The sequence below is a fragment of the Temnothorax curvispinosus genome, unplaced genomic scaffold, assembly GCF_003070985.1.
Source record: "Temnothorax curvispinosus isolate PA1 unplaced genomic scaffold, ASM307098v1 QBEX01000656.1, whole genome shotgun sequence".
Lineage (NCBI taxonomy): Eukaryota > Metazoa > Arthropoda > Insecta > Hymenoptera > Formicidae > Temnothorax > Temnothorax curvispinosus.
This window is the reverse complement of record NW_020210436.1, coordinates 2801-15198: the sequence shown is the minus strand read 5'-3', so window position 1 is coordinate 15198 and position 12398 is coordinate 2801. Positions and strand designations below refer to the sequence as shown.

The following is a 12398-nucleotide window of genomic DNA, read 5'->3' as shown; positions in this document are numbered from 1 at the left end:
TCAGTCCACAGATGGGTCGGATCCTCTTCTATCTTGAGGACCCGCCGAGCATGATTGGCGAGTCGGACGAGTAAGGCGGCAGCGTTTAGCTCCAGCCGTGCAAGGCTGACCTGCTTTAACGGAGCGACTTTGGTTTTCGCCGCCACGAGGCTCACGACTACTTCGCCGCTCGAGCTTTCGGTCCGCAGGTAGACCACCGCTGCGTACGCCTTTTCCGAGGCGTCGGCGAATCCGTGCAGTTCGCGCTTAACACCTTCTTGATCGCTCTCCAGCCATCGGGGCACTCGGATCGTTTCCAGTAGAGGCAGTCCGGCCTGGAATTCGAGCCATCGTCGGACGTCGGTGTCAGTGAGCTGCGTGTGCCAATCCAATCCCAGCAACCAGGTGGACTGAAACAAAATTTTAGCTAATACGGTAGTGGGGGCGAGCCACCCTAGCGGATCGAATAGCCGAGCGGCTAAAGATAAGACCGACCGCTTCGTAATAGCCTCCAGTTGGGTCAGTTGCGTCGAGTAGGCGAACTGATCTTCGCGTGGATGCCAACGCAGCCCGAGGGTCAAGTGGCTCTCTCCCGGGAGCCACCACCGGGGCTCGCGTTGAAGGCGATCCTCAGGAGGGACCTCATCGAGTATCGACGCCTCGTTCGCCGACCACTTCTTGAGCGGGAAGCCGCCCGCCATGCAGATTCGGTCCAGCTGACGACGGATCTCTTTGGCCCTCGAGATCGTGTCCGCGCCAGACAATACGTCGTCCATGTAGGTCTCCAGTAGGAGGGCGATAGCTCCTAGCGGGAACTCAACTCCCTCGTCCTTGGCCAGCTGATGGAACGTGCGAATCGCTAGGAACGCGGAACAAGCAAGCCCGTACGTGAGAGTGATTAGGAGAAATTCCAGCAACACATCGCTAGGGCTCTCACGCCAGACTATGCGTTGCAGATCCCTGTCTTCCGGGTGGACTTCGATCTGCCGGTACATTTTCTCTATGTCCGCCGCAAAAACGTACCGGTGACGCCGCCAACGGAGTAAGATCTCTGCCAAAGCCGGCAGCAAGTTCGGCCCGGTCTGCAGATACTTATTTAGCGCCGCTCCCGTCGGCAGCGCGGAAGAACCGTTGAAGACGACTCGCAATTTCGTCGTCGTGCTGGTTTCCTTCATCACTCCATGGTGAGGCAGATAGCAGACGGTCATTTTCGCCGGATCGGCCGGAGGATCGACCGGCGTCATATGCCCGAGCTCGACATATTGACGCATGAAATCTGTATACAGCGCATGGAAGGAAGCATCCCGCGCGAACTTCGCTTCCATGGCCTTCATCACGCGAACGGCCGCGCGGCGCGTACCACAGAGATTCGGCATCGGCTCGACGACGGGGAGTCGCACCACGTAGCCCGTCGGGCTTACGCGAATGTGTGCGCGCGAAATGTTCCTCACACTCCTGATCGGCTTTCGAGAGCGGTCCGGCAGCCGACGGAACCTCCTCCTGCTCCCAAAATCGTCTCACTAGTTGCGACAGTTCGTCCTCGACACGGCACTGGTAGGATTGCGCGAAGTGACTCGAAGCACTTTCACCGATAGCGCCAGACAGAATCCAGCCAAGAGTCGTGTTTTGCGCGACGGGCTCGCGACTACCCCCCTTGCGAAGTCCCTCTTGCAATATTTCCGCGTAAACGTCGGCACCGAGGAGAATGTCCACCGAGTCGGACGCGCTGAACTCGGGGTCCGCCAGCTCCAGACCCCGAAGATGAGACCACGCTTCAGCGCCGGCCTCGATACCGCCGGCGTATATTGTGAGCCGGGGGAGTACGAGCGCGGAGACCGACATCGCGGGGCCGTCGGTTCGCGGCGCGAGAGTCAGCGATACGCGTCCTTTTGCGACGGCCGTTTTCTGTCCGCCGACGCCGAATATCGAAACCGACGTGCGAGAACGCGGTAACTTTAATCTTTGCGCGAGGCGCTCGGTCACAAGGGACGACTCCGATCCCTGGTCGACCAGCGCGCGAGCGTGATGCAAGGTTCCGAACCGATCGGCTACGCGAACGCGAGCGGTGGCGAGGAGCACCGCGCTCGGCTTTACGGCAAGTCTTTGAGCCGCGTGAACCGTCTTCGCGACCTCGACCTCGCGACACGCATCGTGGACGGAAGTATGGTGTCGCGCGCCACACGCTGCACACCCCTTCTTCGACGCGCACTCACTGACCTTGTGAGAACCGAGGCAGTTCAGGCACAGGTTCTTGTTGTCGACGAGCTGCTTCCGTTCCTGGGCTGTTTTCCTCTTGTAGTCCTCGCAGAACATGAGGATATGGTCCTTTTGGCAGCAGTGGCAACGACCTCGCTTGGCGTCCGGATTTCCCTCCTGCTTCCGAGCGAGGTGGCTCCGCGCGGATTTGGCGGCTCCGCTCGCGGCCTTACCGGCGGCTCCGTCGACCTTAGCAGGCTGCATCGACTCGAGCGTATGCAGCTGCCGATCGAGGAATTGCTCGAGAGTCGCATACGTCGGAGGCTCGGTCGTGTCGCCGATTGACGTTTCCCACTCGCGTCGCGAACGCGGATCCAGTAGCTCGACCGCCAGATAAACGAATAGGTCCTTGCTACGGTTTATAGGCCGACCGATACTCGCCAACGAGCTGACCGTTGCTTTGACGCCGTGGAAAATCTTTCGAAGCTCGACCGCCGATTCACTCTTCATTTTCGTTAGCGCAAGGAAATTGGACAAATACGCGCGGGTGAGAAGTCGCTTGTTCTCATAATACGCATTCAATACGTCCCACGCACTGTTATAATTTTCGGCCGTCGTCGCGATATTCCGGACTAATAACTCAGCCTCACCTTTCAAGGAAGTTTTGAGGTAGTGCAGCTTTTCCACCGGCGTCGTGTTAGCGTCCCGGCCTATGAGAGAGTGGAAGAGGTCGCGGAACGACGGCCAGTCCTCGTATTTGCCTGAGAATTCCGGCAGCTGAATCCGCGGTAACGTGGTGCGATTCGTCGTTGTCGCCGTCTCCGAAGTCTCATTCTTAGCTGCAGCCTCCTCCCTCGCCTTGTGCGACAGGAGGACGTCCAGGAACATTCCCTTCTGCGTTAAGAAGGTCTCCTCCACCAAAGCCGGGAGGTCCTGTTCCTTATAGTCAGTGGCGGCGAGAACATCTGGAGGCATTAATAGCAGTTTGCCGTGTTGTTCCTCGAACTTGTTCCAGTTCGATTCCAAGGCTTGGAGGCGAGCATTCACCAGTCCCATTGTCAATCTTGCGCCTCCCGCTTTCTTCAAGTTTTCATAGGCGCGTGCGATGCGTCCGTGCAGTTCGTTCTGCGAACGGATAAGTCCCTCCATCTCAGGGTTGCTCATCTTCGTCTTCCAGGCGGTCACTCGTAGCACGAGAAGCTCACCCTTGACCACTCACTCGCGGCGCGGATATCGGTCGCGAAATCCGGCTCGAAGGACCAATAAATGTGCGTGAGCAGAAGGAAGATCGAGTTAGAGGCGCGGGATTGGGGCTTATTTCCAGTTAACTCTCGTATGTCTATTTACAGAATATATTTACACAGAATATATACATTTATTTACACGGAGATTAGGAATCCACGAAACGCGGTTCTGATTCCTCGAAAATCGGCGCTTATTCCGCGAACTACGGTTCTCGTCGCACGATCTATTCCGCGAGCCACGGATCGAGCCGTCGTCGAGACTCCAAGCAAGTGACAATTCGCTTTTCGAAAACGGAAGAGATGCTCGTTACGTCTCCGAAAACGTATCTGCCCGAGCCTCCGGCGCACTCGGAGGTACGAGCTCCCTATCCCCACGCATCACGTATCCCCGGTAATGAGCCGAACAATTAGCCGAGCCAATCGGTAGCCGACCCGTCGACTTGTCTTTCGGTTTGAACGTCTCGAATTTCGGAGTCGGCAACCGATCAGCTGTTCTCGCCGAGGTCAGGAGCTCCGTCTCCAATGTTTACGTCGCGCGATGAGACAAAGGGGATAGAGCGAGCACGCGAGGAAAAACACGCGTTCGTTTCTCGGCTTCTCGAAGGTCTTGGAATAACGGCGGTTGTTCCCGAAACAATGCTGGGCTTAAGCGATAATTCTCCTCGCGATTATTCACGGGGGATTACGGTTCGATCGCGAACAGGGAGGGTGTCTGATTTCACGGAGAATACCCCATATACATTTTTTTAACAGTTGAAAAAGTTCAGTCATCGGTGACTGATTCAGAGGATTATAATGAATGTGCCTCATTGCTGCAGTCCAAGCAAGACCAGGATTATGCGATCATCGAATTCCGGTGAAAGAAAGAACAAGTTTAAAAAATAAAGCTTTATAGAAAGAAATCCTTAATGTGTTGGGAGGTAAGTTTATTAATTATAATGTCATTCAATTAAAACTTCTAATTTAAATGTTTTGTATACCCACAACAAACAAAAATAAATTTAATTAAATTGACGAAATATAGACACTTTTTTCTGTTCGGGTTACAATTTGTTCTTTTCTTTACATTTTTATTTCTTATTATTTGTACATAATAATTAACATTAAATGTAATAATTGAATAAACTCAGATACAAAATTATTTCTTGTTTTTTATCAAGAATTGAAACAAATTAATAAAATATTGTGTAAAGTTATTATCTAAAGAAGTACAATTTTGTAATTTTTTTAAATATAAATACAGAAAACAAAAACAATTTGGAACGGGTGCAAAAAAGGTGGAACCAACTGCGCGATTGCTATATTAAAGCAAGACGTAAACAGTACATTCCAAGCGGATCAGCTGCAAGTTGTTCAAATATCTCGAAAAAAGGTTTCAGTTTCTATGACCAGATGAAGTTTCTTGACGACGTTGTAGGAAAATCATCGTACGTATTGTATTATCTTTGTTTACTTGTTACATTTATTGTTTTGTAATATGTGGCAAATGATATAACGTAATGGACTTTTTGTTGTACAGGACTATCTCCAGCTTGCCGGATAAAAATATTGATGATATAGATTCAGCAATTTAGGAACCTCTACAGGTCACGCAACCTCAAACATCGAACATTTCTACTGTAATTGAACAGTCAGCGAGCTATGTTTCCCTATCGCCGAGTCAGCAGCAACCAAAACCAAAAAATTAGTTTTACTTATTTATGTAATAAGTTCCTGCTAAAATTGTCAGATAGTATAGTTCAGTAACAAATAAAAACATGTGATTATAATTAAATAATTTTTGGGATATAAAAAAAGTTTTATTAAACTACTATCTACATACTGACGTTAATGTTTTATTTACTGTTTGTTAGAATCAAGAAACTGTAACAATATCTCACATGTAAAAGAGGCAATTTTATCAGCCCTGGAAGGCGAGTCTAAGAGAAATCCAGACGCCATCGATGAATTTTTTCTTCAAATAGAAGATAGAGTACGAGCCCTTCCAGCATGTGAGAGGGCTCAGTTTGAAATGAAAGTCCTATCGCTACTATTTGAGCTTGAACAAAAATTATCTTTTTTTTAGTCTTATTTTTTGTTAAGACAATTCTATTTTATTTACTATTATGTAGTGTTATGTTTGCAAAAATAAAACGTAATTTTTTGGGTTATATGTAAGGTATATGTAATAAAAAAAATGTAATATCAAATAGATTAAAAATCATTATTCATTGCCCTCTCCCACTGAAATGGTAATGCACCAGTACCTATAAAGAAATTTGAATAAGCATTTTGAATTTCAAGGCCATTGTTCATTTGTCTGTCTCTAGTAACTGGCAACGAGCTAAATCCTTGAGAAATTATATTGCGATCTTCAGGAGTTATATGTACATATGTACTCCTGGAAAGTAATTTTTCCTCATTACTGATAATAAAGTTATGAAGTGCTACTGCTGCTTGAACAATTTTTCTCGCATTTGCAACACTTGCAATTATATGGGTCTTCTATAAATCCTCCATCTTGCTGCTAGAATCCCGAAAGCGCTCTCTACAACACGTCTTGCTCGACTGAGCCTGTAATTAAAAACTTTCTTCCTGAGATCTAGCTTGCCACTTCGCGGATACGGTCTCATCATGTACGTTGTCAGTAGAAAAGCCTCATCCGCTAGCAACACGTAAGGCAGTGCTGGTCCATCAATTTCGATAGGCTTCGTATTTGGCAGCTTGAATGTACCTTCTTCAAAACGTTTTCTCATTTCACTATTTTTAAAAACTCTTCCATCACTATGTCTACCTTCCGCACCGATATCGACCATAGCAAAGCGATATTTCGCATCGCTAATCGCTAACAGATTAATGCTATGGTGTCCTTTGTAATTGAAATGCGTCGAGCCATTATTTGCCGGAGCCTGTAAGACAAATTACATATATTTTATTACTCGTCGAACATTAATAATTTAACATTCTTCGACTAACATTTGTTATGACAAGTTGGTCATATGATAAATGTGTAGTATTGAAGTTTCTGTACCATAATTTATAATAAAAAAACATTTTTCTATATACCTGCAATGTAACGTGTTTTCCATCAATACATCCTATACAGTTTGAATAGTTCCAAAGTCGCTGAAATTTGTTGGCAATTTCTTGCCAACTCTTTGGACTGTCATCAATAAAAACTGTCTCCTTCAAAGCATTCCATATTGCTTTGCAGGTCTCTGATATTATCTTTGATACTGTATTATGGCCAATTCGATAGACATATGAGATCGATGTCATGCTGTCTCCTGATGCTAAATATCGAAACGTAATTTGCAGACGTGTTTCAGGAAGAATTGGCTCTCGAACAACATGTTGTTTAACAATGGTTGGGCCGACTAATTTGAGTAATTCTTGAAATAACATAGGATCCATTCGGAAATAATTGACAAATTTTTTTTTGTCTTCAGTCTCCATTTCTATTACGAGATTATCGCTCGCTCCTTGTAACAATCGCCGTTGTACGGTAAATATAGGACGCACCTAATATTATCGTTCTTTTTGAGATTCTTCGTATACCGCAATTACGTACAGTGCATACAATAGAAATATTTTACGTCGCAATTTTTGTCGACGAAAACTACTGTAACTTCGTTTAAATTTATTTACAAAACAGAAAATGGCTAGTAACGCTGTTTCGGAATCCATTTTTTCTGCAACAAAAAAAGAATAATCTTATTTTTATAATATTAATAACATAATAGATTATTTAATTTTATTTTATTAGCATATTCGCTCTCGATTATACATTTACAATTATGCTACTGTAGAGCTTTAAAACTTAAATATGCTTACCGTAGCTTAAATGAACTCGAACTTGTGTGAACTTTATTGTCGTAGAATTGATTTTCCTTCAGAAATCTTTCGGGATTATTGTTGCTGTCAATGTCAAAATCTTGGCCAGCGCGTTGTGCGTAGCCGGCTCCACGCAGCCCTCGTGAACGCGAGATTTCAACCACGGTATCAACAGCTTCAGCCGATTTCTTTTTTCTACTTCTTGGCGACCAGTTCGTCGGTGGAAAATTGTCTGCACACCACGAGGATCAGATTCTTAATGATATCTTCCGAGCAGTCAACGTCCAGTAGACCACCCACGACCACCGGGAGACGCGACGGATTCACTTTTTAGGTTATTTGCTACTTCCAAACTTCCATAGCTCATTTGGAATTCTATCGCTTCCCATCGCTTTTCCCTCCCTAAATTTTCCCACCATTTTCCACACCTCTTCTCTCCTTATCTCTTCCTCTTCCTCCTCCAACTTCCCCTCTCTTCTTGCTCCCATCACCACCCTCCCTACCACTCCTCCCAACAAATCTTTGAAATACCTATCCCATTCCTGCATACTAATTCCCTCGTTCAACTTTCTTCTCCTCTTTCTCTCCCTGTTTATCACCTTCCATATCTGCCCCTCTGTCCTAATCTCCTTTACCTCTCTTTTCCCTTTCCCTACTTTTCTTTTCTTCTCCTCACACAGCTTCTTGTATCGCTGTTTTTCCTCCCTATAACTGTCACTCTTCCTTCCTTTCCTTCTCCATTTCCTTAACATGAACCTTTTCTCTTCCCTTCCTTACATTCCTCACCCCACCAGCCCCTTTCTCCACCCTTCTTGCCTTTCCTATTTACTTCTTTTAATACCTTCCCTATCCTCCTTTTTAGCCCCTGCCATTCCCTTTCCTGAATTTGCTTATCCCCCACTAACTTTTTAAATTTTTTCCTGCCCTCCTCCGACCAATCTCTTCTCCCACTTCCGCCCTTTCCTCCTTCCTTTTACCCAAACCGTCCTCCATCTTTTCTACCCACGCCGTCACTGGCTGGTGATCTGAGTCGACCTTTGCTTCCACCACTACCCGTTCTATCCTCTCCCTTGTCTTCTTTTTTTTTAACGCGGGGAAATCTTCGACTACTGGGTTCGCGGGCCATGGCCCGGTATATGGCCCAGTGCCCCCTCTGTAAGAAGGAGGAAGACTCCCTCGCCCTCCGGGAGAGGAGCAAGGGGAGTGCCGGATTCCTATCGGCTAAAACTCCGCGGTTGTCCCTCTCGGCACGCGATGAGGGGGCCCCGGGAAACGCAGTGATACCATCCGGGACCCCCTCGTGCCAGGCTCCGCATTGGAGCATCTGTCCTCAGGGGGGGAGTGAGCTTATTTCCCTCCCCCTTTTTCTCCAGTCTTTGGACCTTCTATATTACTTCTACGGCAAGTTGGGGGACAACGTGGGAGGGGACGACCTCCTCCCTCCTAATCCTCTCGTCCGCCTCCTTTTGCGACATGACGCTGCCGCAGAAGGAGACGAACGACCTCCATTTTGCCTCTCCCTCCCTGGGCTGCACCGTCGCAGCGATGATGGCCCGGAGGGAAAGGTCCCGTCCCACACTGCCACAGAGAACACGGCGCAGCACATCCCACGCAGGACAAAACTCCAACGTGTGCTGCGCCGTATCCACCTCCGCCGGGCAGTGGTAACACCTTGTGGTGCGCTTTTTTCTTATGCGGCACAAGTACTCACCGAAGCAGCCGTGCCCCGTGAGCACCTGCGCCGCATGGAACGAGATCCCGCGTCTTTTTCGGCCCGTCCACTCTCTAAGGACGGGCCGAATGGCCTTTCGGACCCTCCTCCCTGACTCCAACTGGAGGTTCTCGAGATGTTCCTCCCAGCTGAGGAGGAGGGCCTCTTTGGCCTGCAGCCTCAGCGCGGCCTTCTGTTTCGGAATTAATTCCGGAACTTCCCTCCTCTCGATCATACCCTCCTTGATCTCCCTGACCCGGCGGTACATTGCCGCCTGGGACAGGGCGATCAGCTCGATCGGGGAAATTCCTGCAAGGGCCGTTGCCGCCTTACGCGAGACGGTCCGATAGGTCCGGGCGGCTCTCTAGACTATCAGGCGCTAAACCGCTGCGAGCTCGCGCTTTAGGCGGTCGTCGCCAGCCACCTTTAACGCCCACACCGGAACTCCGTACAGTATCACGGAGTGGATTGTTGCGACGTATAGGCGGCGCACATGCCCGCCTGCCCCTCCAATATTCGGCAACAGTCTGGCAAGATTGTTGGCCCGTCTGGCAAGATTGTTGGACCGTCTTAGCCCTAGGGGCAATGCGGGCGATGTGCTCGCTGAGACTGCCGTCCTCTCTGAGGCGCAGTCCAAGGTATTTGAGCTGTGGCTCGATTGGGACGCGGGTCCCCTCTACCGTGAGGCTGAGCGCACTAATATACTCTCGAAGGTGCGGACCCTGCAGTGCCCTGTTAAAGAACCAGGACGCCTGGGTCTTCTGCGGGACCATCCTGAGGCCCAGCTCCTTCACGGAGCGCACCACACTCGCCGAAGCGGCGTTGGCCAAACCCAGTGCTGCCGACCATGTCTCCCCGCCAACCACCAGGTACAGGTCGTCCGCGTACCCGGTGAGGTAACAGTTGGCGGGGAGAGCGATCCTCAGGACCATGTCGTATGCGATGATCTACAGCAAGGGGCCCAACACGGACCTCTGCGGAACACCGCACCCGACTAACTTGATCCTGAGGATCCCATCTTTATCCGCGTACAGAAGTCCCCTGTCCCGGAAGTAATCCTCTATTAGCCGGATTAAATAGGGAGGGACGTCGAAGAATTCCAGCGCCCTTCCTATCACCGGCCAGGGGAGGAAGTTAAAAGCGTTTTTGACGTCAAAACTAACGCCCAACGCCACCCATCGCTCCCCCGTCATAGCCTCCGTGCGGGAAATGACGCTAAGTATAGCGTAGATCGTGAATCTTCCCGCAGGAAACCCCATTGGTCGCGGCTGAGGTTGCGACTTTCCTTCCGGGATAGATGCCGGACGAGGCGCTCGGCGATGATCTTTTCTAGGATCTTGCCCACCTCGTCCAGCAAACAGATAGGCCTGTACGCGGATGGGTCGTCCGCCGGTTTTCCGGCCTTTGGTATCAACACTAGGTTTGCCATTTTCTACCTGTTGGGGAACCGGCCTTAAAGCACTCGGTAAACATCTTACGCATTCGGCTGGCCAAGTCCCCTCGCGGCCAAGATCCAAGCCCTCCCTGGTATTCCGTCAGGGCCAGGGGCTTTGCCCCTTTTGGCCCTGCGGAGGGCCCTTGCCAGCTCTTCCTTCGAATCCCCCAGCTCTTCGTTCTACTCCGTACTTGGTTGCGGAGGAAATCTAACTTTTCCTCCGTCGCCGGCGGGAAACAGCGCATCCACCACCTCGCCGGCGAACTGGGGGTCCAGAGTTTTCGTGATCGGGGGCGTCCACGGCTTGAGCTTGTTCATAACAAGCTTATAGAGACGCCCTCACGGGTCTTCGTCCAGTGTGGCGAGAAGCTCCTTCTAAGAGGACTCCTTGGCCGCCCTGATCGCCCGGGAGAGGTCCTGACGGGTGGAACGCCAGGCCTCTCCCGCCTCCGGCTCACTGAGAGTCCCGCGCCCTGCGCGGGCCCTCAGCCAGAGCCTCTTGCCCGGACCGACGAGCGCCTGAGGCCAACTTTGTCGTCGGTCCACCAATAAGTGGCGCACCGCGGGGGAGCTCTCCGATTGCGGGGCATCGCAACGTCGCACGCACGCTCCATCAGCCCCCGCAGTCTCTCCACTTCTGACTCGATGTCATAGTCCCCCGCGGCATCGCCACACACTTCCTTCTTGGGGTCACCCCACGTTAGACCCAGGACCGCCGCTTGCAGGCGGTCCGGGTCCAACTTCTTGAGGGCCCATCTTTTCTGTCCTTCCTCCAGTTCCCGGCGACGAGCCAACACGCGTGGAGAGATGACATGGACCACCATCTCAATGAGTTGGTGGTCCAACAGCGTCTCGCTGTTTTCTGTCACCCCCCAATCGCTTATACAGCGCGCCGTACGGGGGTCCGCCCAAGTCAAATCAACTATGGACGCTCCCTGCCGGCGCACACACGTGCTTTTACGGCCTGTGTTTACCAAACACAGGCCTAGGCCCGCCGCCCACCCCTCCAAGGTGGGACTCCTCCGGTTTGTTCGCAGAGAACCCCATGTTACAGATTTCGCATTAAAGTCCCCTGCGACAATCACTTGGTTTTGGGGGTGCCGTCGAACGCACGCACCTATTGCGTCCAGCACCCCTTCAAACTCAGCCAAGTTCCACCTTGAGGGGGCGTATATCCCTACGACGAGAATGGGCCCCCACTTCACCGCCACGTATCCCACACCGGCCTCAACGCGAGTACACGGCGCACAGAGGTCATTTTAATTATTCTAGCAAATAATAAATAGTATCACATTAAAATTTTTATTTGTAGTATATTTTTGTTATATCTTTGATTTTTACAACTAATACTTTAACGTGGATGTTTTGGCTATCTAGTGTACTATATTAAAATTTATTTTCAGATATACAGAGTGACCCAGAACACCTGTATTACCCGATTTTTTCGTAAACGCGACATTTTAGAGTAAAATGTTTCATACGTATCGTTTGAAAAGGCATAAAAGAAGAAAATTTTTTACGCAAACCAAAGGTTAATACGTTGATCCGTTCGGGAGTTAGGGTTAAAGTTCAAAAAAATCAATTTTTTACTCTAAATAACTCCCGAACAGGTCAACGTATCGACCTTTGGTTTGCGCCAAAATTTTTCTTATTTTGTGCCCTTCCAAAAGATATATACTATAATATGGGGAGTTCCATTTAAGAAATTGAAAGTTACCTTTATGTGATCTTCAAACGACTATTCAAAGTCAAACTAAATGACAAATCAGACAAATGCTAAAACATTAATATTTTTTATTTTTATTTCATTAATCAGACATGTTATCTTCATTCTCACTCGAAATCAACAAATCCTTCTGTAATTCGGGCTCTTGTAGTAACTCCTTATTTAGTGTTTGTTTGTACGATCAATTTCCAATGCATTGTGATAAAGATGACATCACAGGGTCTGACGTTACAAGAAGCGCATTAAATAAATCTTGCATTGTTTCCTCCCTAGAAAACTTTCTTGTGTTGCACT

The 12398-nt window shown here is 49.2% G+C and overlaps 1 protein-coding gene across 1 annotated transcript; it reads right to left on the bottom strand.

Annotated features, from left to right (window-relative positions):
* Nucleotides 1–110: 110 nt before the first annotated feature.
* LOC112456750 lies at nucleotides 111–3339 on the bottom strand (the record flags this gene model as incomplete). The annotated part of the gene is made up of 2 exons (XM_025019488.1): nucleotides 1431–3339; nucleotides 111–1255 (listed from the first exon to the last, which is right to left on the bottom strand). Coding segments are annotated over exons 1-2 (3054 nt in total), but the record flags the coding sequence as incomplete, so codon positions are not given.
* Nucleotides 3340–12398: the final 9059 nt, after the last annotated feature.